Source organism: Rhodamnia argentea, chromosome 2 (assembly GCF_020921035.1).
Source record: "Rhodamnia argentea isolate NSW1041297 chromosome 2, ASM2092103v1, whole genome shotgun sequence".
Classification (NCBI taxonomy): Eukaryota; Viridiplantae; Streptophyta; class Magnoliopsida; order Myrtales; family Myrtaceae; genus Rhodamnia; species Rhodamnia argentea.
The window spans coordinates 10,524,455-10,552,159 of record NC_063151.1 but is presented as its reverse complement, the minus strand read 5'-3'; the positions used below and the strand labels follow the sequence as shown (position 1 = coordinate 10,552,159).

The 27,705-nt window shown below is 40.9% G+C and overlaps 3 protein-coding genes and 1 long non-coding RNA gene across 18 annotated transcripts; 1 reads left to right on the top strand and 3 right to left on the bottom strand.

Moving 5' to 3' along the window:
* Positions 1-158: 158 nt before the first annotated feature.
* On the top strand, positions 159-5,127 carry LOC115754171 (actin-related protein 8). 2 transcript variants are annotated; one of them, XM_030693131.2, is made up of 12 exons: positions 159-541; positions 734-819; positions 1,003-1,073; positions 1,213-1,280; positions 1,471-1,532; positions 1,771-1,868; positions 2,308-2,389; positions 3,014-3,156; positions 3,656-3,804; positions 4,025-4,158; positions 4,322-4,440; positions 4,667-5,127. In XM_030693131.2, the coding sequence occupies exons 1-12, from the start codon at positions 228-230 to the stop codon at positions 4,742-4,744; spliced, it is 1,404 nt and encodes a 467-aa protein (XP_030548991.2). In that variant the 5' UTR covers positions 159-227; the 3' UTR covers positions 4,745-5,127. The 2 variants fall into 2 exon arrangements, with proteins under 2 accessions (XP_030548991.2, XP_048131276.1); XM_048275319.1 differs by having other exon boundaries at positions 4,618-5,127.
* LOC125313951 lies at positions 2,639-26,060 on the bottom strand. The gene is made up of 3 exons (XR_007197663.1): positions 26,048-26,060; positions 13,439-13,441; positions 2,639-2,758 (listed from the first exon to the last, which is right to left on the bottom strand). It is a non-coding gene; the product is annotated as an uncharacterized LOC125313951 (long non-coding RNA).
* LOC115754173 (GPI-anchored protein LLG1-like) lies at positions 6,249-7,937 on the bottom strand. Its single transcript, XM_030693133.2, has 3 exons — positions 7,792-7,937; positions 7,625-7,684; positions 6,249-6,710 (listed from the first exon to the last, which is right to left on the bottom strand). The coding sequence occupies exons 1-3, from the start codon at positions 7,889-7,891 to the stop codon at positions 6,331-6,333; spliced, it is 540 nt and encodes a 179-aa protein (XP_030548993.2). The 5' UTR covers positions 7,892-7,937; the 3' UTR covers positions 6,249-6,330.
* Positions 8,996-14,614, bottom strand: LOC115754134 (phosphatidylinositol/phosphatidylcholine transfer protein SFH13-like). 14 transcript variants are annotated; one of them, XM_030693079.2, is made up of 15 exons: positions 14,095-14,614; positions 13,174-13,253; positions 12,771-13,077; positions 12,585-12,684; positions 12,134-12,400; positions 11,738-11,815; positions 11,564-11,668; positions 11,425-11,474; positions 11,241-11,340; positions 11,057-11,155; positions 10,835-10,948; positions 10,567-10,717; positions 9,931-10,316; positions 9,761-9,835; positions 8,996-9,405 (listed from the first exon to the last, which is right to left on the bottom strand). In XM_030693079.2, exons 2-15 carry the CDS (start codon positions 13,178-13,180, stop codon positions 9,385-9,387), a joined length of 1,860 nt encoding a protein of 619 aa, XP_030548939.1. In that variant the 5' UTR covers positions 13,181-13,253; positions 14,095-14,614; the 3' UTR covers positions 8,996-9,384. The 14 variants fall into 14 exon arrangements, with proteins under 14 accessions (XP_030548939.1, XP_030548947.1, XP_030548942.1 ...); XM_030693087.2 differs by having other exon boundaries at positions 12,771-13,074; XM_030693082.2 differs by having other exon boundaries at positions 13,174-13,249.
* Positions 26,061-27,705: the final 1,645 nt, after the last annotated feature.

Sequence of the window (27,705 nt, the reverse complement as noted above, 5' to 3'; positions counted from 1 at the left end):
ATTAAATTAAAAATTTAAAAGATTACGTGCATATTTAATCAAAATTTAAAGATTATTTGCGTCGTTTTGCCAAAATAAATAAATAATAAAAATGAAAATCCTCACTGTCCAATCTGCCCTTACCGCCCCCACCCCACCCCCCAAAAAAAAAGTGCCCTTTCTACTCTGTACGTCACTCCCCCGCTCCGACCATCTCTACTCGGCGATCCTCCGCCAATCCGCTCGCGATGTCGACGATCCTGAGGAAGATTGTCGAATTGGCGTCCAATCGGCCGTCTTCCGCACCCGGCTCGTCGAGGAACCGCGCGCGCTTGGCCCAGTCGTCCCTGGGGGCCTTCGAGAGGCTCCCGGAGGACGTGCTGGTGCAGATTCTGAGGCTGCTGGGGCCCAAGGACGCGATGAAGACGAGCCTGGTGTGCAAGTCGTGGAAGTCGCTCGTGTCCGACGATCGCCTCTGGATTTCGTTCCTCCAGAACCAGAGCCAGCCCTGGGAATCGATTTTCTTCGCCGAGACCAATTTGCGGTTCGGCTGTCCGGTTCAGTGAGTTCTTCCTTCTTTTGACCGTTTCCTGTACGAACTGCGACGGATACGAGTAGATTATTGGTTCGATGATAGCCATCGTCAATTGGTTGTTCATACTGTACTTCGAAGAGGTCTTTGAAGTCAATTTGGTCAATGATTTGTGGAAATAGATTAACGAGTTTGTGCTTAAGGGAGGTGAAAGCATTGCAGGACGTTCTCAAGCGAGGTGCCTGAGCTATCGTTTATAAGTATATACAGCCAGCGAGCGCAAGTACCTGGTGCTCTCATAATTGACGGTAAGCCTCTGCTTCTCAAAGGTGATTCGATACTGGTTAAAGCGGTACGAAAAAGAAGAAATGCATGGATACTGATTGCCATCTTCGTCATAAGTCATTGTTGGTCATTTTCACTTGCTTCATTATGATTGAATGTATCTTGATCTTAGCGTTCTCGCTGCCTCTTTTATTGTCTTGAGCTAGGTGGTTCTGGATATTGCAAATTTGGGTGGAGCAAATATGATTGTCCATCTGGCAGGTCAGCAACCTTCCTGGTAAGGATTCAAGAATTCACATTCTCTCAATTTTAGCAAGTCGCATGGAGTCTGGGAGCAACATTTAACATGTCTTCATTCAAGTGGAGCCCTAGTACCAGAAGTTGCGTCTGTTTAAATACTATTGGCTAATGTGTAGGAATTTGGCAATATCGAATCTCCAATGCATGCCAGACTTCGGCATTTTTTTGCTACAATCTATAGCAGGTTCCTCTCACTTCTCTTATTTAACTATTGGAATTCAAGTTATCTGCAGTTCATTGGATTTATTGGGATTTAAATTCTACTGAGAATTTTGACATTTCATTTTCCAGAAAGTATAAAAAACCTCAGATTTGTTGTTTCCCCTTAATCTTGAACTTCTACATATAAAGATGTGGATTCTGGTATATTGCAGGATGCAGGTGAGGCCATCAACGCAGCCAATCGTCGTGTCCATTCCAATCTGCCACTATGATGGTAAGTTGCTCGCATACCGTGTAATGTGGAAGTAGTGTCCCAATTCAGATCTTGAAGCTTCCTAGTCAGAGCTCTGCCATATAGCTAATTGCATTGTGCAGTGATAGAGACCGTATGATAATCACTCGTCGCTTCCCTGTATAATGCATTTTGAGTCCTCCATTAGTTTTACCCTTTGCCCAGAAAAGGGAATCTTATAATGTCTTTCAGAGAACGGACTTTTTCTTTTCTTGTTTAGATACTGAATCCGCAAAAGCATCAAGAAGGCAGCTCAAAGAGGCCATCTACTCTACTTTATTTGAGATGAATGTTCCTGCTGTCTGTGCCATTAATCAGGTTTACATTTCCTTTCATTTCCTTTACTATGCTCTTAGTGAGAAAGGAAAAATTTTTCCTGGATTGCATGTTATTCATGATGCCTTGGTCACCAAGTAGCAAGCTAGGTCTGCTCTGAAGCATCAGTTTGTGAGTCTGCCAACAAATGTAGAAATGCATATTCGTCAAAGGTAAATCAATTACTTGATTACAAAGAAACAAAGGGCACTTTTGTTCTTATTGTATCATGATTTAGATTTCTTGATGCATATTCACCCTAGTTGGATGCTTTCTTTCTCTTGGTGAATGTGTGTTTGTGCTCTTGACTTAATGAGAAATCGATAGACCCTACAGCACCTCTTGCAAGGAACGTCCTTCTCTTTTTCAGCTCAAGCTGGTTAATTTATTGCTTTGAGCATAATTATATCAAAAACTGTTCATGCTTCTTCTTTGACTGCAGGCAACTTTGTCACTCTATGCAGCGAGGCGAACTTCAGGAATTTCTGTCAATATTGGTTTCCAGTCGACCTCCATTGTTCCAAGTAATTGTTTCTTCATTTGAATTTATGAGTGATGCAGCCTTAGTTTCTGGTGGGAGTAAGACACCAATTAGGCCTCCTGCCTCATTTAGTGCGAGGTTGAGAATCTCAAGATTTTCTTGACTTCCTCTCAAGAATTGTTGCATTGACCTAAATTTGTTACTTCATCAAAACCATAGAAATTCATTTGATGGTTGGAACATGGTAGTTTCATATCACCTGTTGATGAACTTACGCTTAATTTGCTTATTAATTTTGGTTCTTTCTTGCAAAACATTCTCTTATTCGTTTAACATGAACTCATTATGCTAGAGAAATTCCGTCAATCTGTATTAGATTTTCAGTAAAAGAGAACACAAATGTTACGTTACTCTCATATATAAAGAACGGCATAAAACATGTTACGTAGAATGTGTTATCATAAGCTTGACATCCCTAAGAGTTTTGATCTCATGCTACCCGTTCTCCAAAAACTAAATTTCTAGCATATTCTGATATTGAGGGTCAGAGATGAGATAGAATAACCAAATACAAAATAAGCGCTGCTTCTTCGCTTTTATATGTTTTCTAATTCTGTAAGAATTTGAAACTAACTAATTTACCCCATTTTCTTTTTCTCTCCCCAAGTTTTGCATGGTAAAGTGATGCGCAAGGTGGGTGTGGAAGTCACAGGCATTGGAGCTTTAAAACTGACAGGATTCCTCCGGGAGCTGATGCAGCAGAAGAATATGAGTTTTGAGTCGTTGTATACAGTTCGTACATTGAAGGAGGTATTGCCTTCTTCATTGATGGTTGAGCAGGGTTCTCTTGTATCATGTATTCCAGTGTGCGTTAGCTGCTTTCTAAGTCTCTTCGTCATTTAACATGCTGCAATATGTTGAGGATTCATCAGCTGACCCCCCCTGACGATTGTTGTCTGTGCAAGAATAGTACCTGGAACAATGGAATTTCTAATAGTCTGACCAGGTCCTGTCCTTTAAGAACATCACTAGAAAAGGGACTCAATGTCCCTAATGCTGATGCTTTTCTTCTGCATTTGCAACTTTCTCCTAATCAACTCGATTATCTTTATATGTGGAACATTATGGTATACCTAAAGTTCGTTTCCTTCTTCTGGGTCCACATAAAATTTGAGCCAGATCTTGGCCAATCTACCATGAACTCAAGCTGTGCAATGTCTACTATGAATTCAAGCTCATCTTTTACACTTGTGTAGCATCAACATCTGAGTCTGCTGTTGTTTTTATGTCGGATGAAATGGAAATGCAGAAGCTATGTTATGTTGCGGCTGATTATAATGCCGAGTTACGCAAGAACACAGAAGCATCTTATGAAGTTTCAGGGGAAGGGTCATTTATACTTTCAAAAGAACGCTTTCAAACGGGGGAAATCCTATTTCAACCTCGCATGGCAGGAGTGTAAGATCATCTCTTCCCTCTGCCATAAACTTTTTGAGCTTTGAGGAGCTTAGTGCTTTTTAGTCTAGTATATATTTTTTTACCAGAAAAATGTTGACTGCCTCAACAAAAGCAGATTCTTCGTCTGTGTTATTTGTTGCCCACCCCCCAAAACACCCCCTTCAAACACTTTGTTCCTTGACAACTGCTATTGTTAAAGTGATATCGTATGTTCCCACAGACGAACAATGGGTTTGCACCAGGCAATAGCGCTTTGCATGGACCATTGCCATGCTGCAGAGCTTAATGCTGATGACACATGGTTCAAGACTGTGGTCCTGTCAGGAGGAACAGCATGTTTACCTGGACTAGCAGGTATATGCTCTCTGCTGGTGTATGGGCATTCTGCTTAAAAAATGCTACGTGATGAGGAATTTTTATTACCACTCTATAATGATACTATGAGAATACTTGTGAACCATTGGTCGGGTCCTGAATTTTGATTATCTTTGACATGCATTTGAAAATTCTTATTCAGAGAGGTTGGAGAAGGAATTGCATGGACTTCTTCCCCCTTCCGTAGCAAGCGGGATCAGGGTCGTAACACCACCTTACGGTGCAGATACTGCTTGGTTTGGGGCCAAGTTAATCAGCAATGTAAGGCTTCTTCACTTTGAAATGGGGGCCTATTCGCACGTCAATAGTCTATGATCTGAATGCTGATTGTGTGTATCTGTGAGCAATTTTTTAAAAGAAACCATCAACCTATGTGTGTTTATGCTGCTTGTACCTATTTAATCTGGGGTGGAGGAAAACTTCCTCTTTCGGCTTTAGGTGGATTGCGACTTCTCTAGACATTACCGTGTTTTCTGGCATAACACAGTTGAGCACATTCCCTGGGCCCTGGTGCTTGACGAAGAAGCAGTTTCGACACAAGTCTAGATTCAACCTCTTATGGTGACTGCCCAACTGCTTAGATATGGAAAGGCCAGTGTTCATCTGGGAAGCAATGAAAACCCTGGAGGAATTTGACTGGATGGAGAAAATAGGCTCGAGCGACCAGCAAATTGTTGGGAGCGTCTTGTTCTTCTCAAACAGCAAAGATTCAAGTCTCGAAGCTAAGATACGTGGATGTACGATTAATTTCCATCGCAATTTAGCATTCTTTTCGTGTATGACTTGTCCTTGATGTCCAAGTCTTGCTAAATAATCCTCATGAAGATTGCTTGTGCTATGATCCTCTTTGTGGGTGTACGACACACTTGCGTGATGTAAACTAAATTTAAGTGTTAACGACAAAGTAATGTGAGAATTACTCAGAACAACGAAGTGAATCTTCTTCCCGATCTCTCTTTAAAAGTTCTCTCTCAGATCTCTTTTTTTTTGGTTCAACTCTCTCAGATCTCTTGAAACGTTCTGAATTGTCGCAGGGGCAAAGACGTTTTGGTCTCACTTAAAAAATTGTACGATTCTCCTGCCAACCCATCATGTACGATAGTTCGGATCAACTGCCCAATCCAGCCAGAGGTGACCGGAATCATTCTCAAAAGACGCATTTCGCTCACTTCCAGTTTTCACAAGATGCGACAATTGGCTGGGGCGATGCATCTTCTGCTCCCTCTTTTGTTGACCTTAAAGGCTTAAACATGTGAGTATCGACCAGCAAAATAGAAACAAAGAACTCGAGTAACAGCCTGAACTTGTAAAAAATAAAAAGGGTCAATCGAGTATTTACCCTTCCTTCTGCAATGTGCTTGCATACGCGTGCACATAGTCGGAGCATTCACTCAGATCAACACTTTTTCAAAATTCCTAGGTTGGTCAATTACTCTATACTAGAGCCGATCGTGAGACAAACCCGACCGGGGAAAATAAGGAATGTTGCATACCACACTCTTGACACGATCATTCAAGGACCTATGGCATATCTGCATAGATTTTCACCAGTCTACCAAAGCACAAACTGACACTCATGCTACAATCACGATTAAGTGGAAACCCAAAACCTATCAATGCCGGGACGGGGTGGCTGTATTCCTCGAGTGTGCAGGACAATAATCACAGTGGAAAGTATATAGTCTTGGTCCCACAGAAACTGGAAGATACAGATGACGGTGAAGCCAGATGAATGTACTAACAGAAGACGTGCCCCGCATTTGATTTGAGCCCCACCCCATCGTCGATGGCTAAGATCAATGGTGGTCATGCTGGGCATTCAGGAAGAAGAACGAAAATTGCACGCCAGAACCTTGAGATGACAACCATCCGACGAAGATTCCGTTCCACAAGTTGCAAGTTGATAATTCAAGAACTATGGCATATTAGTATACAGATAAGTAAGTCTACTAAAGTATACGTATAAGTCAGTCTACAAACTAACTCAACAAAGCTCCAACGACAGTTATGTGGAAACCCATCACAGGTCAGGGGCAGGACATTGAAGAACAGGCTTTGCCAAAACATGATAGACAAAAGATGAATAGGCCAGCAATCATATATTTCTCGATGCTATTATAGAAAGAATACAATAATTGCAGTGGAGAGAGTTTATAGTCTTGGTCCAAACAGAACCTGGAACACGAGGATGACGAACCCAACTGAAAGTACTAATAGAATGGGCGCATGGCATGTGATTTGAGCGCCGCTGCTGTCATTGGCTAAGGATGATGGTGGTAATGCCGGGCACTCGAGCCCCAGCTTTCCTTCCCTACATTCGGCAGCAAAAAGGCCGGGCGGGTACTTCCCATAGAGGTTAATGTAGCTAAACATGGTTGAAGCGCAATCATTCGTTAGGTCGTTTATGACATCAGCATAAGGGCACGCAAACTCCTTGAACGCTGCACAACAGACCTTGGGAGGGTAAGTAGGTCCTTTACATTTGCTCATGATGATCGTGTAGTTCAGGAACTCGAAATTCACTGGACAACCTGCAAAATTCATCGCAGAAAATTGAAATTCTAAAATGCCCTTTGGACATGAGACACTATAATTGCATTAAAGCAGCATGCAGGTTGAGCGAATCGGTGAAAAGATGAGGCTGGGGCATTATTGGCCCATGTCTTTGTGATCATTTTTTGTTTTGTCGTAAATATATGTATGCAGGAGGAGGGGTGGCTAGCTACAGCTAGTAAGTATCGACAACATACATCTACTAAAAGCAGAGTATTTTGCTGATAATGTTGCTAAAGAGCTCCCTCAAAGGGGTCATCCTTTTTCCTGTGTCTCCGATTATGCTACAAGAACCAGATGACGAGAACAGCAGAAACTTAGTAGTAACACGGCACTTTTCACACGCTTCCAGTTAAATGGTTTTGTTCTTTTTCCCTTTCCATGCTAGATTGAGGCTATTCGATTTCATAAACTTAAGAATTTCTTGCAGAGACAAAACAGCACGACCAAGTTCCGTCTTTCCTACAAATCCACCGTGGGAGAGCATAAGACAACCCAGAAGTACAGAATAAGCTGGACAGAAATCAGAGAGGGTGTAGGATGATCCAAAAGTACGGAAGAAGCTGAACAGAAATCTGATTTTCACTATGATCTGACCCTTCATCGAACTAAGTAGTCATTGAAGATAAAAGACATTGGACATATGCTGGAACTAACATACCTAAGAGCTACAACGCTCACATAATTTGAGTAACAATCACTACTTGAGTAACCAACAGTAACGCAGCAACCGGGGATCTGTTGCCACAATATTTCTCCACATCTCTAACCGAAATCTCCGCACCAGAAACAAATTTGGAGCGCCAACATCCCGAAATAGCTCAATGCATCAAGAAGCTTGGAAGAAATAACAATAACTATCCAGGAAACAGGGTAATAGAAAAGATCTTACCTTGCTTAGCCTGGAGGAGATGCCGACCAGCAAGAAGAGCCTGAGATTCGAAGACATCGTCTGTATCCACATATCAAGAAAACAGAAATCTTACGATGACATTAAGGGGTCCGCACAAGAGAAAATTTGGCGGGGTTTCGAAATAGAGGAGTTTCCACTGAAGATACCTGAAATGGGGGTGGGTAAAGGAGCGGCTTTGGAGGAACAGGTCAAAAGAATCAAGAAAAGGGCAAACAACTTGCAGAGAGAGAACCCGAATGGCGCCATAGCTTTCTGGGTTCTTGAGCTAGCGCAGAGGAGGGTAGAGAGAGAGAGAGAGCCGGGGAGGAGGGGGGAGGGGGGAGGAATCAGATCTTCTTTTATGCTTCTTCTGTCTTTGTCACTTTCTTCTTAGAGCATAAACAGAGGCAAGAGAAGATTCAAGCAGTGCGTAGCAAAGCCATCTAGAACCAGTAGTAGCTAAAGTAGAGGGTGGGTTGAAGACAGCCAGAAACATTCGGCGGAGAGCGAGTTGGGTCAAGAAATGGACATAGTCGTATGGACATAGTCATACGTAGGGAAGGTGAACACTCTGAGAGAGAGAGAGAGAGAGAGAGAGAGAGATGACTTCAAAGCTCGCGAACGTCACTTTTCTTCTCTCACACTCGCCCTCGCACTTTCTTCTTTCTCGGCTATCGTTTCCCTGCCGTTGCCAGCTGTTAAACCATGAATCGATAATTTGAAAAAAAAACCATGAATCGATAATTTGAATTGATGATCTTTTTTTTTTTTTTTCTGCTACGTTACTATATATTTAGAACGCAATTGCCTTTTATCTAATGATAGAACGAGTTTAAAGAAAAAACAGCCTCACGTAAATTTTTTAAAAACTTGCGATCCCCATCCCAACAGCTGCCCCACCGTAATTCCGGTTTTCTTTTGTCACCCTGTTCAAGACTTCACCTGCTTTTTCAGTAATGAATCCAGTCTTCGATGTTTACTAATGAGTTCCAGAGATGGGCAATCGCCTACGCCAGCACTAATGTGTTCTTTCACCAAGGGAACAGATCAAGACAAGCTAAATTTGACATTTTGCAAAACAATGCGAGAGACTCGTTAATCTCAAATCATGTCCTGGAAACCATCGCAGTTTTGACGAGTCAGTCTCGCAACAAGCCTTACGGTCCACTGTCTGGTCTGACCCTGCTTCAAATTTGATGTGTGACACCATCTTGCTCAAGGTGAAAAGAAAAGGAACGACTAATGGATGAAATGAGATGTGATTTTGAAGCATGATAGAGCGGATGAGCCGGACAGAGACGTCCAATAATTAAATGCCGCACTGGTATGCTGATACGCTACTCCCTAAATCAGACCACTCCTTAATAAACTGACAAAATTTCAAAAGCAATCCTCTATATCAAAGGGACTGCAATTACTTTACTATCAGTCACCCACTTTTCTCTTCTATCCCATTAAGCATTCACCACTGTACAATGCTCGGATATACATTTGGTTCCAGCGAAGTGGCCACGAACATAGTGCCGTGCAACAAAAAGAATTTCTTTCAGGTGTTTCTTTCTTCCATATGCTATGTCGAAACTGCAGGACATCCATGAAGCAGCAGGCATCCATCGCTGACTAGAGCATAACCTAACAGCAAAAAGCGAGGGTTGGGTGCCATAGTGGCTTCGCAAAGCCAATATCATGGACCAAAGCACCAACTTTTCTGTGTTCTCATCTGCACTCTTTGCAGTATCCACAGTGGAGTCTTCAAGCATTTAACAGAAGAACCTTCTTTGCTGCAATAAGAATCCAATAAGATATGCATTCCAAAGAAAACTGAAAGCATCAAACTTTCATGCATGGAAATCATACGGCTCACCATGCAAGAGACTTGCTTTTGTTGTTTGGCTTCTTGTACTAGCCATTCACACACCACATAGAGCTTTAATCATACAATTCTAGTTTTGCACATTCATCCAGATTTTGTTATGTCGTGCATTTACAATTTTATGGACAAGCACATATATTGGTTCAGTGAAGTACAACAAGGCGCTACTAGATTTATGTGGTGTTATTGATCTCCAGGGATGTATATTCAATGATGAGGTTTGTCTTGATTAAACAAGGAAATTTCTAAAGATGTCAACTTACTCGACACTTCGAATGCTGCAAATTCTCCCATCGTTCAGTGATCTCAAGTTGCTTCGTCACTGCAGTATGAAGTACCTGTTACAAAATTCCAATGGAATGAGAAAATTATCCACATATATAGCCATCATGGTCCTTCTTTCAGATTCAAAAATAAGGGAAGCATGACTCACTCTCTTTGTTTCATCAAGGTCAAACTCCACCAACTTTATTCTGTCCAGAGATTCCAAAAGCATTCTCTCCTTTTCCAATGGAATTTCTGCAGGCTTATGGCTAAGTTCCTCAATTGTTTTCTCTAGTCTTTGAAGACGTTCTATACATGGGAGGAGACGATCTTCTTCATTTATATCATCAACAACTTGCAGTTGGCTGTTTGTGTTGCTCTCAATCACATTAGACGGATGAACACTATTCCGCTTTCTCCCTAATTTAGATGCAAAAAGGCGGAAGAATGCAACAAGTTTGACCATGAATGAGACCAGTATCCGTGCTGCACACTGGACATTCCTGACATCCAACTTTTCCCTGATGTTGCCTAACCAATGAACAACAGAAGTCCCTAGAGAGAGATGTATCAGTATATCAATAGTCAAAGGAATACCTTTGCCAGGAAAGATTGACAATTAGAAAATGCATCATCATACAAAAGGCTGTCAACAATTATGCCTGCTCATTTTTTTTTTTTTTCATTTGTTTAAAACCATTTATGCCTGCTCGTTCTCAGAAGTGTTTTTTGTCAAATTGTTTCTAAGGAACCCACGAGTAGGATAGAATCTGCTATTTTAGTCAATCAGGCTAACAATTGGTACCTTCTGAGGTCTGTTGGTCCTTGCAAGACAAACTTCTTTTAAGCAGCAGACCCTGAGCAGCTTCCACGCCCTGTTCACTGTCACTGGCTTTCCTAATTGAAATGAAGTTATCATGGCAGCTGTAATAGGCATCCGAGTCTGATTTTCTTGCCTGCAACAGTTACAATCCTTATTGAGTGATATACATAGACACGCAGTCCAGTTATAACACGGCATTTAATACACACAAGGTAATCTAAGACATCATGTCCCAATTTCTAGGAATCACCTCTTCATGCACTGGGTCCAAACAAGGAAACCTAGAACTTCTTTGTGGTGTTGGAGAACAAGCATCATCTACATCTGACCCCGATTCAGCTGCTGACATATCACTAGCTCTACCCTGGTAAGTAGAGTGCATAATCACTCAGCAAAAGAAGAAGAAGAAGAAGAGCTGACAATCTAGATTAGAAACACAACAAGATCACTCCTGTCAACAGTTAACACTTGCCTTCAACGGGAGTATCTGAATATAAGAGTCAACTTTCTCTTGATCGCCAGAAACTCTGGTAATTTGTTTCACAATTGTTGCTTCCGCGTTGCGCACAAGCTTCACAATGTCAGAATCACTTCAACTTCACTCCTGATTCACCAATTTGAGTAAAGAAAGAATGGTAAATATAAAGATGCAGTACCTTCATTATGTCAGGATCATTCCACGGACCCTTGTTAGACCTAAGGCATCCTCCTTCACCGGAACAGGTGCAAGAACCACCCAAGAAGTCAGGCAGTTGGCTGGAAGGAAAAACCAAATCGAAAGTCAAGACATGCATGTTTGAAGCTATTTAATGACAATAAATCGACACAAAAGAAACAAACCTTGAATCAATAACTTCAAGCAGTCGAGGTAAGGATTTGGGGTCCAAAACCTAAAGGTTAGGAGGTAACCATAGATTAGTGGAACATTGAATGAAGAAGGTAGACAGATGCTACAGGACTCAAGGTAGGATCATTTTACATGTATCTTTCCAATTGTCTTCTCGTCAAGAAGTTTCTGAGCTGCAGGCCAGATCATTTTCTTGAAGCCAGGACCGGCATTAACAATGTACATGCGATGTAGAGTCTGCAGAATTCAGACCAGTCAGAGACATTACAAAAAGTGCACAAAATGGTGTTCATAATAATCAAATACCTCAGGGTAGTAATTGTTGTCTATTTTTGCCAAAGCAGCCAAAAGACTTGCGGCAGTTCGACTGAAGTTCTTCATGCTCTGCATCTCATACAATTTCAAATCAACAAGTTAAAAAGATCAACAGAACTAATAAAAAGAGCAACTATCAGTGAGTAAAATGAATCTTTTGTTGCTTATCACCATGCTTAAATTCTACAACAAAATGGACTAGCAGAGTCATCTACGAGGCCAGAATAACATCAGAAATCTTTTATCAAAAATGAATATATTAACAATCAAACATTGGAAAGCACCCTCAAGAAAGGTCTTTGAGTACACATTAGTGCTGCCAAAATAAACTGAGGGCAAAACAAACTTAAAAAATTGCCAATGCCGTATGAGTTACTAGCAACATACCAATCCTTGTACATCCAATATAGTTGTCGTTGAATATATTCGCCTCTTTGCTGAGATTGAACATGCTGGGAATTTCTCCTGTAGAGCCCTCTCAAATTCTTGGACATGATATCTTGCGTATCGATCAATAGTAGTTACACGCATGAGCTTACTAGGATGAGCTTTACCCAGCCTTTCAATGTACACTGGCCTGCCCTCCTTATCAACGCCATGGTACCCTTGTGGATAATATTGCAAGACTTCTTCTAACTCATTAAACTCAAAATCCTACATATTCCAAACAAATTAATGAACTGATATAGCAGACAATCCACTTCTCATGCGTCATTAGCTTTCTCTTTTTTCCAAAATTCTGAAACATCTGCGTAATTTAATAATCGTGATGGAGCATAGATTAAAGATGCAGATTCTTCCGATGGTAGAGCATTTGTGAAAAAGGATCTCTAATTACCTCCAAGATGGTATCTGTTCCATATTCTTGCCTCCAATTAAGCATCTCCTCCCATGTTTGGATTGTTTTTTCAATGTTAAAATCCCTAGCTTTCAGAAACCTATATATAAGATTGAAAAGGAAGAGGTCAGCATGTTTATTTCACTCAAGAACACTGAAAAGCGGGAAGGACCAATTGAACTTAACCTCAACAATGTATGATAGTCATCAAGCCTAGATGGCAACAAATCTCTGTCAAGAAGCTTTTGACGCAATTGAAGAACTGCACCTTCCTCTTTTGCATCTCTTACATCCTCTATGGAAACTGCTGGTACCCTGTAATCGACTTTCCTTTTTCCTCTCTTCTTGAGGGAATGAGTGAACTTGTTCGAAGCATTTATAGCTTTCTTCTTAAGACTCCCAATTTTAGATCTCCGTCTTTCGTCATCGGCATTCTCAGGATCTGTTCTTCTTTCTCTTAGGTCATCATAACCGCTCATTCCTTCTATTTCTTCTGCAGAAAACATTACCATAAATCAGTTTATAGGTCACCAGGATCACAAGGCTTGTGGTCTCAGATTAAGGAGGAATATAGACACATGAGAGATACCTGACATCTCAATCCACTATAATAATCACCAGCTTAACCTTAAGCCTCAATCTCAGCAGCGCACATGTGCAGGACTCTGTCTGAGAAAGATGTATGACACAAATCAAAAGCTAGAAAGGAATAGTAGAAATAAACTTAGATAGTATGATTTCGGAAACGACAACAATGAATCACCAGATAAGACGCAATACAAAGATGGTCAACAATCTGCAAATGGGCATTAGCACCCACACCCAAATGCAAAACAAACAGATATAAAGAAGACCCTCTAGCCAGCTACTATTTCCCTTCCATTGTTCCAGAGTCTAATTGCCTTTCAGAGTGCAAAAGAGCAATGAAAAGATCAAGTGACCATACGAAACGGTCCAGCTCGAGCAAAAGAAAGCGACACTTGCAATTTCCAGTTCTTGCCCCAGTATCTAAAAATACACTTAATGCAGGATCCTTATGCTTTCTTTCCCTTCACCGCCAGCTCAGGATTTGCTCAGAATTGAAAGAAGAACTCACTCCGGTAAACTAATGTTTTATTACCAGACATTACAGAAAGACCTGTAGACACCCACAAGCTCAACAGATCTGAAACTAGTGAAACTCCTCCAGCATACAAGCGACAGGAAGAGAAAGAACGCAATTTTCCTTCCTTATTTACCGAAAACAGCTCGCACTTAAATTCATCAACTTTCGTGCGCCATTTAACAAAAACCAATGAACACCGGAGCACTTTTCACTGCCCAGAAATTGCCTTGAAAAGCCAGAGAGAACCCAAGTGGGCTCGACATCGAACCACCTCCCAAATGCAACATCATAAAGCGGCTCAGAAACCATCAAGTCGTCCTCCACGGGCAAGCACACGCAATAAAAAAAAAAAAAGCAACGTCTAATCAAACAGCAACCAATAAATCGCAGTGAAGAAACAAAAACCGTTAGGAAGTCAGAGCGTACGGAACGGCCGATGCGAGCATTTACATCTCACGCGACATTGAAAGCTCGTAAAAGCTGAAACCGCATTGAAACTCAACAATGCCGAACCACGGCCGTACGGATCTCCCCATCTCCGTTACGCCCCAAAACATAAAGAAGAACAACAGAGAGCGAGAGAGGGAGGCACCGACAGTGCGAGGCTCGGAGGTAACGGATGCACCGGCGGAGCCGCCTCCGCAGAAAACGGACAAAAAGAGGCACCGTCGCGCGAATTCCTAATCCGCGGGATCGTCGATCAGAATCTCTGCGAGGGAGGCAGAGAACAAATTTTCCGCCGGGGGGAATATGGATTTTCTCGGGAAAATAAAAGGAGGAGGAGGAGGAGCAGGAGGTGGTGGTTTTTCTCGAGAAAATGCGACGGGGGAGGGAAAAAAAAGGCCAAAGGAAGAGGAAGATCGAAGATCTGGTTTTGGTTTGTTAATGGCTATTCCTTTCTCTCTCTAAAATGGTTGAAGCTTCGAGCATCGCCCTTGCCTTTTCGCTTTGCTTATTTGTCAGTGCTGTCACTTCAGTTTTGCTTACGTGTCCTTTTCTTCCCCGGAAATTTGTTAATTTCCTCTCTCTCTCTTTTTTTTTTTTTAAATTTATCGAGCAGGTAAGAAAAAATAAAAGAAAATTAAAAAAAGGAGATATTCTAAGCCGAGTTCTTCTCAGAAAAGTAACGGCCTCCGTGACTTTTTTCATTTTTTTCCACCTTCCTAGTTTAACGGCCGTCAGCTCATGACTGTTGGGAATCTCTCCTTCTCGAACTTTGAGAGTTTCTCATGCAATTTTTTTCCCTTTTTAAAACTCGGCTGTAAATTTTTTTTTAGCATATAGTTTGACAGAAAATGAAATGGAATTACGAAAAGTAGAAGAATATAGTCCCAATTTTTTCCCCCTTGCCTTACAAGAATCATCCGCCGCCGGCTATGGTTGTTGCCGAAATTGCGATTCGGCTTTCGCCGTAGTATCGTATCGTCGCCGGTATCATATAAATCCTCGAAATGCGTGCGCAAGAAAGAGAGTTCGGGAAAGGGTAGCGGCGAGACAATCTCGCCGTGAGGTCGTGAAATGTTCGGCATGCATGCTCAGCAAGCTGAGAAATCCACCTTCGCGGTTGCGATTGCTAATGTGTTTATCCATCGGGTGTGGTTAGTACTGTTCCAAACACGGGCTTTTATTAGGTGTTGTGGTTACGTAGTATATTATCGGTTCCATTTTCTCAAATTATATAAATAGTTCGGAATTGATGCGAATTTAAAAATTTATGGATTGAGATGTTTCAATAATTTGGAAATATCAATAATTTAAATGAAAATACATTACTTATTGGTCGAACTGGGTATTTATTCCGACGTCAAGAAGGAAGAAAAGGGGAACCGAGAGATTTCTGACAACCGTGTCGTTTCCCGATAAGTCCACGTGTCAGCACGTCCGGGGCGCCGAGAAAACCCTAATTAATGCATGCTATCGTGTCCGTCGATGGATCCTAGGAAGTGGAAACATCAACAGCGCCTGTGGCTTCGGACGTAGTTTTTTGTTTGTAGCTTGAGGACACAACAGAAACAAATTTTTCCTTTTTTTTTTTTTTTTTTTTTCATCATTTTTCGTACATAAGTAAGAACACATCAACCAGAAGCTGCATTCAACAGTAAAAATTAGGGTCGACCCCCCCCGCCCCCAAAAAAAAAAAAAAGTAATTTTTTTTTTTGGTCGAGTAAAAATTAAGCAAGGGGGGAGCTATTTAATAGGGTCTAAATTCCTCTGACTCGATCGTGCAATTAAAGCATTGGGCATTGAGTGAGTGAGGTGTCTCCATCACTGTTGATGCTGAAAGAGGAAGGATTACTCAGAGGACGAGGGTGTGATTTTCTATTATTTTCTCATCATGTAATTATCATTACCTGGGTAGAAAAAATAAATAAAAGAATAAAAAAAAGGATCAGAGTTTTCCTTTTTTCTTTTTTTCCCCACTTGCTCGATATTTAAATATTAAATCACGCATCCATTCAACGATTTAATTTTTTAAAACAATTGATAATAATCTGACAAAACCTAACAAAGAAACTCCCTTTCCTGAGGCAACCCTAATGGGTGCATTTCACACTCTGTGCACCCCATGCATTAGCAAAGTAAAAATAAAATCTTTTTTTTTTTTTGCAGCCAAAAGATAATTTACGGGTTTTTATTTTTCATTACATATATCTTGCATGTGAAGAAAACTTAAAACCCATTTTAATTGCATGACGTAATGCGCGAGTTCTACGTCCATTGCGAGTCTTCGATTTACATAGCTATGCTTACGGACGAGTTGAGGACATGTCCGCAAGTCGTGGCACGAGGTCGAAACTACACTGTAATTAGCGACACAATTCACTAATATAAGCGACATCATGCCCTAATTTTGCGTGTCTAACAAGCTATTCATGTATTAGTGACTTGGCTAGCCAAGAAACTAAACAATGATTAATACCTAAAAAAAAATTAAATTATATCCACCGCAACACAAACATCTCGAACTTTTTTTTTTACGTGTCACTAAGAACCTTAAACTTGCCCATTATAACACAAATACCCCGTACTTTTCTTGTTAAAATTCCGAGCTTATACAAGCGTGACAAGTATACCCTGGATGGAACTCTAATATTTGGCACATATGTTGCATACGTATAAATCTCGGTTTGAGGGTATTTGTGCCCTGATGGGCAAATTTATGGTTTTAGGGTATTTGTGTTCTAATTGGCATAATTTGATGTTTTTAGTGGAATTTGCTAGAAGAAAATTGTAGATTTTAATGTATCGACAGAGGAGATAGATGAAGACCCAAAAAAAAAAAAAAAAGAGGGGGAGAAAAGAGTAATGGAGATTGCATGAACGGCCACCCTGTGTCCCCTTGACCTGTCTCATCAATGCTCCCACGAGAAGCCCATCTGAAATCATCTTTAAAACCATCACCGATTAATGAATATCACACATCGAAAGTGCTGTGCTGAATTCGCACGCGATTCGCGCGTTGCGGGAGGAGCCAAATTAAAGTCAGCTCTGTCTCTACTTCCACTTCTACTTCACTTCACTTAAAAGTCTCCATCGCGCTTGCTGAACGATGGCGCGATCACACTCCGCGTGCAGGCGGAATGCGGATTGATTCCGGTGTTTTGGATCGTCCGCCCCCGAGGCCGAGCCTCCGATTCCGTGTGAGATTGTTTGGCCGATTCGAGATTTATATGGTTCGGCCGGGTTTTGTCGCTATAGGAAAAAGGATAAAGGACAAGCCGTGAAAATGATCGACGGAAATGACAAGCGCTGATGAATTTTATGTGGCTATTTTTCGGCAGAAAAAGGGAGGGAGGGGGGGCAACGTACGTGTAACTTGTCATGGCCATCCGTGGACAAGCCCATGTGCACGCTCCTCCATTAAAGGTGAAATTCACCCTTCGCTGTCCCCCAATTTAAAGAGGGAATATCAGAGCCTACGCCGGTCTCCCCCGGCGTCGAAAAAATTCTACACGAACGAAGTTACTTATCCCGAATTCGAGAATCCGGGGGAGCGAGCAGACGGCTAAAAATCAAAACTTTACGAATAACTGACGGGTAGGATCGTTATTTGTTCACGTTAATATTGACCGATCAAAATTGGTCGAACGGATTGGGAAACTAAGGACACAACCCTCACAGCTTTACTTTCCCTTTGGAGCTTGTCCGCTACTTTCATAGCAATAACTAAGACGTCAAAAGGTGGAAAAAAGAAAAAGAAAAGAAAAGAAGTGAGATCCGCCGAGAAAAAATAAACGAAAAAAAAAAATAAAAAGAGTTAGACCAAACAAAAAAATAGGATTACTTTTTAGAATAGTTGGCCATACAATGAATAATATGGTCAAAACACAAGAAAAAATGAGTGTCTTAACTAAAAGAGAAATGGAAAAAGCGCCACCCTTGCAATAAATATATAACCTTTTTTTCGATAATTTTTCATAAATAACGGGCACGATATTTACGTGAAATACTTTTGGACCGTCTGAGTATATGGCAATTACTTTTTTGGGGCCTCCCCGTTAAATCAAATTTCAATGCGTGAATGTACAAAAAGATTTGGATTCTACTTTTTTCGATATGCCGCTCTGCGAGCAAGGAGCTGGAGAAGCAAGCGGGCTGTATGATGATGTTCCTTAACTTGTTGCGAACTTCGAGCCCTTTCTAGCGGATGGGTTGACTCGGATGGCCCTAGAGATTAGGGACCAGGACTGGAGAGCGTCGGTCAAACCATGCCTATGTCCAAATCCACACTCCTCCCCAATCCCACCATCATTACTTAAACAACTTTTCCCAGGATGATTTTCGTATTAAATTTTTATTAGCAAATGCTGTTGGGACATTAATAAAATATGCCTATACCAAAAGATATTTTCGATTTTAAAATGTATAACTCTCACACGATACGAAGGAGAAGATGTCGTGGAATTTATATTGAGGAGCGCAATTTCAAGATGCCGAGGAGGCAATTCTTGAACGACACTGTTAGATTGTTTTAGGACTTTTTAACTTTTCCCCTCACAATAAGAGGTCAACCGTTTGGTGGTGGATTTTGGGGGGTGCAGTAAAAGCGGCAGAGGCAGCAGCCAAAATAGCAGGGAAGAGAGAGAGAGAGAGTGTGTGCCGAAACGTCGGTAGATATGTCGCTGTCAACCGAGTCGAACAGAGCCGAAGGACCACCCAACACCAAACCCCCCTCGCTCGTCATTTCCAGTCTATTACGGTTACTCGTCGCTTTCCCAACAGTACCCCACTATTCACTCTGCAACGCTCTGTTCTGCTCTGTTCTGTTTTTGCTCTGCTTCTATTATCTCTCTAATGCCCACATGACCCCTCTCTCTCTCTCTCTCTCTTATTCGAAATGCTGGGAATTTGATCTTCTCTAGAGAGGCGATGTTGTTGTCTCGAGCCTTGTCGGCTCGTGGCCGGAAACATTCTCGTCTTCGAGAAAAGCGACAACTTGTGGATCCACCCTCAGAGATTTCGTCTCTGTAAAAGAAAGTTAAAAAAAACACACGCGCTCTATCTCTCTCTCTCTAGACTCTCTCTCTAGACTCTATCTCGAGCACATGCACACGCATCCGACGCAGCAAAAGACCCTTCTTTCTTCGGGGTGCATCCTGATTTCTCCGCTTTTTCTTCTTTGTATCTGGGAAAACAGACCCTTTTCCGGGAAAATAAAATTTGAAAAAGAGAAAATTTAGTCCACGCCCGTGATTCCCTGACACGGCAATTTCGTGTTTTACGAGAGAGAGAGAGAGAGAGAGATATATATGATATATCGCTTTCGATCTGGTTAGTAGCGTATGTTCTCCCAGATTTACCGCCAGATCTCTCGTTGGGTTAACAAAAAAATACTCGGGGGGGAACGGCTTCCCACCTTCGCGACCGTCAGATAACGAATATATAATAAACCGGACTTTTCCGTGATCGTCTCTGATCAAACGTGGGTCCCACGTGAGACCCGGTCGGAATTTCAAGGGCTGACGATGCATCGCAAGCGCCTCGCTGTTCACAACGGCAAAACCCCAAAAAGCCCGGTCCGAACCGTTGGATGAGATCCACCGATTTGAAGGGCTCAGATCGCTTGGTCTACCAAGATCTACCGTAGTCAAAGTATAGACAAGATTTTCAGATTGTTGATCTTTATTCCCGAACAGATTTGCAGCCCCCCCACTCTTTTTCTCTGAGCAGAACAGATGAAGAGATTCCGTTCGAGTCTTGTTAGTCAAACTCAAAGACCGATCAGCCCTCTTCCAGTCGTTGTGTTTATTTGTTTTATCATCTATATGCCGAGAGCGTTGAACAATTTATTGGACAGGGGCAAGTTTTTGTTTTTCCGCACAGAGCTTGAATCACTAGCTCGTACAAAAAAAAAATTAAAAAATCACGTATCGACGGGGTCGGGTGGTGTTCGGATCTATTTCTCGGAAACCTCGACTAGTCCAATGCCTCGCTTGATCTTAAACCCCGCACTCCCCCACATTGGCCTGGTTCGATGTGCTCCCCGACAAACTTGGAAATCGCAAGGAGAGGATTAAAACTCTCTTGCCGTCCCGCCGTCGAAGCCAACGTCTCGTGTTCAAGCTTGTACATTATATTACGATAGTATGGAAGGCTCTCTAAAACAATTGTAAATTTGTAATTTGTCTTTGATACTATAGAAAATAATTCCATTTTCTTTAAATAAAGAATTCCAAGCAGTGAGGCAAAAAGTAGAAACTAAGCCGGGTCTGAAACGACAGTCTCTTCTTTTCTTGGTCGGTATGAAACGACAGTCGAAGCGCTATTAGAAAAAGGCAGGAGCGCCACAAAGGTACGCGCATCGGAAAAATGGGAAAGGCGCCGACACCAATCCCCTTTTCTAATTTCTTTTTTCCCTATTGCCTTTTTTTTCTGCCCTTTGTGTGCAAAGGAAAATTCTCTTCTCTTGCTAAGGAAAAACTTACGAGACGTGGCTCGACCGTAATTACTTAAATTTTGAGGGGCTCTGTCTTATCGATTTTTTAGAACATGTTGTAACACGTCCACAAAGAGGTGTGTTTGAGAGGACCCGCGAAAAGGTGCCTTCTCGAAAGGCTTCCTCCTTATCTTCAAAATAAATAGATAACTTTCGAAGGGATTCGACAAAAAAAAATAAAAAAATTTCTGAAGGGTTACGTTAGACAACATAACTAAAGAACGTGTGGTGTTTTTTTCTCCCTTCTCTCTCAAGACAAAAGCCACACGCTGAAAGTCATCATTTGTTATTTTGAGAATCGTTCGCATTTACGTCTTAGAGCGTGGATGTTTTCCCTCCGTGGTTATATTCGGACCATCGTGGGATTGAAGATCGATAGAGGTCGGTCGAATCCCTCTATGTATAATTCCAACTGAACTCCTTGCAAGCACTACGTCATTTGGTCCCAGGCCAAACGATGAAGAGAGCTAAAATAAGGATTTGAAGAGGGTCTTCCTTACGCAAAGCATTCGTCCGGATTTATTCGTTCCTTTTCATTTTATTTAATTATTTTGGCGTACTTATATTTTCTGTTTATGTACGATCATCGACCCATGGTCCCAAAAAAAAAAAAGGGAAGAGAGAAAAAAAAAGGTCATTATCAAATTTTTTTTTTTGGTCGAATGTCATTAGCAATTATTTTGGTGTGCTTATATTTCCTTTTCGTCAAGGTGGTCCTTTTTCTATTCCCGGCCAAAGTTCAAAGAGAGGTCCTTTTTTTTTTTTTGCCTTTTTTTTTTTTGGCTCCAAGTCTGCGCTCCCAGTCTCAGTCACGACTCACGAGCTAGAGTGGGGATTCCTCGGTCAGCTCGAGTTCGCTGGATCGTGTTAGGATTGACTGCACCATCACAACAAAATAAAGAATAAACGCAAGAAAGAGAAATTAAGACGCGATTAACTTGGTTTCGGACGGTGAGAATGCGAATTTGGGAAATTGGAGTCTTTGGGACAAGGAAAAGAATCTCGTCCTCTGCAAACTTGGGTTTTGTTTTCTAGTTGGAAAGGCTACAAAAGACGAGCACGAGAGTCCCAATCAACAACCCCCCTACGTTGGCTTCTACCGTCAAATTGGCCACGTTACAGCGCGAGAGAGAGAGAGAAAAAAAAGAAAAGCCTAAACAACGAAACGGTACCATCCAACCGAACAGACAGCCCGGATACGATCCAACCCGTACGTAACGTGTAGTCTAGTCACTGCCCCGGCCTTGTTCTTCGGACCCCTGTCAATGCAAACCCAGGAAGAAGGCCCGAGAGAAAAAGAGCGACAACGACGTGTCGTCAAGTTCTTTCTGCCTCCTCTCTCCAATACCCATCTTCAATTTGGCCCCTCCTTTCTGAATTTCTTCTTTTTTTGGCCATTTGGGAAAATGGCGAGCGGATTTTAATGATGGGAGTTTTTGAGTTGAGACACGTCCGGTTTACGTGGGGGCCAATGTGATGGGCTCGATAGCGAGGCCCTGGCGTTCGTACTCGTAGTCATGTGGACGTGCCCCATCTCTTGCTTTTGGCTTTTTCTTTCTTGCATAGAAAAGTTTAGGAGGAAGGAGACTCGACCCCATCATGCCAAGTCCGAGGCATACAATGGTAAATTAACAGAATTTGCTTACTTAATGGGATTGTCGATAGCGGGATCTCAACTTGGGCACGATGCGCGGCGAGTTCGAACTTTACCGACCGACCGACCGACTTTGGCTTTTTTCGCTTTTTTTCGCTTGCTATATTCGGCATTTGGGTTTTTGTAGATTTTCTTAGATCCCAAGAAATTATTGTTCGAGAGAAATAAACGGAGTCCCCGGAATACATTACTGGAGAAAGTAAAACGGGGAAAACAAAGAGAGGAAAAGCGACGACTGACGAGTACGACAACAAAAAAAGACAGCTATCACATGAAATCGTTGGCGGGGTGAGAGATTCGATTGGGGGCAATCGGTGGGTCCCACTGTCCCACGCTGTAAGAAAGAATCCCACTAGTTAGTATCTTTGCAACGGTTTCCGGTCGGACTCCGGCGAAGACGATCCCGAGCGCCGCCGAGCGACTATGGAAGGCAGTGGCGGCCAATGCAGAGGTGAAGGGCGGTGGATGTGGCGCGCGAAACTTGAGCGCCACTCGACATCGGAGCCGATGATCTAGGGTCGTAAGAAGGGGCAGAGAGGAAGTGGATAAAAATCCACCCAACAGTGAGTAAGGAGGGCTGACAAGCGTTTGGTTTGAACGGTCACCTCGAAGATTCTGATGCACTCGTGAGGAGATTTGAGTAATTCGGTCGGGATAGTCAGGCGACGCGTAACTTCTCCTTTTTACCCTCAGTTGTTGGAACACGATCGGTTGCCCATCGATAATGAACGACGATGGTTGGAACCGTAGACATTGTCCACGGGCCATGAACCGCTGGTTCCGGTTCATGAACCAGCGGTTCCGGTTCATGGACCATACTTGAACCAAAACCGGCCCTTCAAGGGGCGGTCCTGGTTCCGGTTCGGAACCGTAAGTTCCGAGCCGGTTTTGGTTTCGAATTTTAAATTTAAATTTAAATAAAAAATTATGAAATAATAAATAATAACTTATCAATTATAAATTATAATCAAATTGCACATTGTAATCAAATTTGAGGGGGAAAAAAGGAAGAGGTAGGGATTCTCTACTATCATCATTGAAGAATTCATCGTTTCGATCTAGCTTTTGTTGTTGAAATTTAGCCTTTGTCCAATTATCGATAAAAGCTTGAGCCTCCACAGCATTCGAATTTAATAGTGAACGGCGGTCATCTAAAATTAATCCTTTAACGTTAAATGATTGTTCAACCGCAACTGTTGAAGAATAGGTTGCTAATATCTGTCTAGCGATGAGAGCGAGGACTAGGAATTGGGTTGGATGAGTCTTACACCACTCCAGAATTTTGAAATATGTCTTGTGTTTGAAATCACGGAACTCAAAAGTAATGGTTAAATAATTTTCTAATTCGAAAATATTACATGTTGCTCCATTTTATCTTTTTTGCCTACTAATGAGCATATTGTACCTCTATTAAGTTTACCACTCTCTTCCCTTTGTGAAGCATTAGGTTGAGAAGATCCACTATTACCTAAATCATTATCTACTACAAAATTTATTATATAATGCTACTATAGTGTCTTTAACCTCTCATTGTATAGTTTTAATATCTATTGTTTCATTCAAATTTAAACAATCATAATAATAATCCTTGAGACAATCATACAAACCATCTAATTTAGTACGTGGATCGAAAATAATAGCAATCAAATAAACAAGAGAAATGCATGTATAATAATGCAGCCATTTTGCTTTTATTGCTATAATAATCGAACTAATGAGCATCTTTTCATATTCACAAAAACACCAATGTTAACATACTATATTAAAAATAAAGGAGGAAATAAACACCGAATAAAGTATAAGTTGCATTATTAAAAACTTTCAAAAAATCTATTTTTTTTTTTTTTTACAAACAACCCAATCTTGCGTGAGTAAATTAATTTCGGAAACAATATTCGAAATAAAAGCACATAATAAATTTTTATAAGTAAAAGATTGATAAAACAACTCGTAGGTAAAATTTCAATGAGTTGGAACATCTTTTGAAAATCTTTTTGGTTTTTGCGCATGTGGTTTACAAAATCTATCCCATTCTCATAACTTGGGAACAACTTTATAAAAATTTAATTGCTCTCTTTATTGGGGTGAGAAAAGCCTCAAGAGTTCATAAACCATCTTGTACACATAAATTTAAAACATGACAATCACATCTAATGTGAAAAAATTGTCCGCAAAAAAAGGGTTACAAATATTTTTTAACTCGGGAATGGAAGTGGTATTTGATGCGGCATTATCAAAATCAACTAAAAATACTTTATTAATCAAATTATATTCTTCTAAAACTTGCCTAATTATTCTATAAATATTATTGGCCGTATGCCTTTAATCAAACACTCAAAATGCAAGTACTATTTTTTGAATGTTTCAATAGTTACCTATCCAATACATGTGATACCCATATAATAATGAATTTGCCAAGGATCACTCCAAATGTCGCTACCTATATGCACACGTCCATTGAAATCCGTAAAAAAATTTTGCAAAGCTTTTTATTTTTATTTTTTATAAACCCTAAAAAGTTCGCATTTAAGAGTAGTTCTTGGAACATGTTTTGCTTGCGGAGTACATGCAATGTTTATAAAAAAATTCAAATCAAAATTTTCACCAATAGTGAATGGTAAATGTTCAATAGCAACATATTGAGTTAATGTTTCTTTATAAACTTCATCACCGTAACCAAATAAAGGATAAGTGTTAGGATTGACGTACGCAAAAATTTGTTGTTGGTCGGTGTCGATCCCTACTTGCGTTTCATTTTTTGTGTCGGATGTTGACGGTATGATCCATAGTCGTCTCATTTATTAAAATTGTATAATTTTGCATAATATTTACAATTTATCTTATACTTGTCTCCGCCTACATGTACCTTGTCGAAGTGTTGCCATAAGTTGGATGTATTCTCCCGGCCCTGCCTTTCCGACTCATTTGCTGTCGACGTTTCTTCAACGCCGGTAGGAGGATAAAGACTTTCTTGCATTGGGACATGCTCGATGTTGAGAATATAGTTGATATTATTATCAGCGCCTACCCAACATGTAAACTCACGAGGATCATATTGATCATAAAGTTGAGGATAATCGAATTCCCCCATTCCCATGTAGCTCTTTCTCTTGTTACCAACTCCGCTTCCACTTGCCATTTTTTTCAAATAATTTAGCGGAAAGCCGATTTAGAAAATTGAGAGAATTGAGCCGGGATTGAGAAAATTGAACAGATTGAGAGAATTTGAGAGAAATTGTGAGAAAAAATGAAATGGGGGAATGATATTTATAGAGAATTTAGGATAAATTGATTAACAAAAAAAAAATGGAGGAAGGGGGATTCAGCTGTTACAATGTAATAACCCAAAATTGGGACGTTAGGCGGCTCTTTCCCCCCCCCTTTTTTTGTTTTTTCCGGCCTTAGCCTAGTGGCTATAAGGCGGTTCCGAACCAACTATTTCGGGTCGATTCCGAATTCCTTTCTAATCGTAACCGGCCCATGAGGGGCCGGGCCGATTCCAATTAATCCAAGGGCCGGTTCCGAGCCCAAACCGGCCCGGGGCCATGTCTAGTTGGAAGCGATGACAATTGACTATCATGGAGGTGGTCCTTGCATGGTAGATGCTTCCGTCGCTCCATCCTTGGGAGATAATTATTACATTGTCTTTATTTTTTTTTACCAAATTCGGATATATCCCACCACTTATCCCGGATTTCTTATTTGACATGTTATCGGGATATACCCGGGCCGGAGGACATCGCCAAATCTCGGATAAGATATTTTACTATTTTATCTAAATTTTAATCCGAACTACCAAATGCAATCTTAATGTTTAGAGCAATATTGGATTTACTAAAAATTAACTTTAATAAAATGATCCGATAACTTGTAAGCCGACCTCTTAATAAGTGAACTGTATTCAATATCCGAAAGAAATCTGTCTCGAACTTAAGATTGAAATTTGTGCTGGATTGACAAAAGGACAATATGATCTTTGCGGTCGTGAAATTTTGTGGGAGGATGCAAAGTGGTATTTTGAGAATTATAGGATGCAAAGTGACATTGATGTCAAAAGTGATTTTTTTTTTCTTTCCCTTTACGAAACATTAGACTACAGCTATGCATTCATCTTTATTGAGCATCAAATAAAACATTTAACTCTAGGGGCCAAAATGGGTTAGGGCTAAAGTTACCAATTGGGCTAGATCGATCGGGGTTCCTATTTCCTTTTCTTTTCCTTTTTTCCCCTCTTTTTATCTTATTTATTTATTTATTCCCGTTCCTTTTTGTTATCTTCTATTTTTGCATTTGTTATAAGAACGAGCTCTTGAATATTCTAGTAACACACATGATCACCCATTGCATTCTAGCCATCAGGATTGAAATCGTCCTAGACCAGCCTAAATATTTTTGAAAAATAAAGAGAGAAGCTATCGAAATGGCGTTGGATTTATCTAGCCTAATCAATAGGGGTGTGCAAACAAACCGGATTTCCCCGAAAATCGAACCGGACCACCCGAAATCAGGTCCGAGAATCGGTTCTTGCTCAAATCGGTCCGGGTACATGTTCTAATTTTTGGGAACCAATTGGAATTGCTCCGGTTCCCGGTTCCAAGTGAAGACCCACCTATGAACCGGTTTTTAGCTACTGCTAAAAAAAAAAATCGCTAGTCTCGCTTGCCTCACCTCTCTTTTTTGTGGATTATAATTTCTATTGCTCATATTAGGGAATTGTTACTTTTAACGGATAATGAGTTTTATTATTCAATTTTTTTTTAATTTGAATTGTTTCATTGTTACTCATATTATTATTTTTGGAAAAAAAATGAAATTAGAAAAATAATCAAAAGAAAAACAAGTTGTCGGGTAGATCTTGGAAGTTGATCGAAAAAACATGGTAGATTCCAAAACAAGTTTCAAGACAAGAATGGTAGAATTTAGGTTCAAAAAAAGCTGAGAACCGGTTATAATAGGGAAAGTTTCGGGTTCTAGGTTTGGACCTGGACCATGCTCACCCTAGTAACCAACTCTCCATATCCATGAATCTCTAGTTTGCCGAACTAAAGTGATTAATTGAAATTCCATAGAGACTCCTGATTGAATTGATTTGCAAGTTAAATTGGTCGACGCGAAACCCGAAAGTTGTCATCGGTGCGAGCTGGTGATAGTCCGAAGCTAAATCACTTCAGATTTAGTAAACCATTAACATTTGCTTTGATGATTCAGCTTTTGGAAAGATCGCGACCCTTTACATGTCATGATCGATCGAGCGTAGAACACAAAGGACTTTGAATTTTTTTTTTTTTGTTGCATAAATGCTCAATATTTCGGTGCCAAAAAGGCATTAAAAGAACAATGAAAATGGGAACGGTCACTCACGAGCTGCACACGTTTCGCGATTTCTACGTGATCAGAGCAAAGTGATCCAACATCGGCAACATCG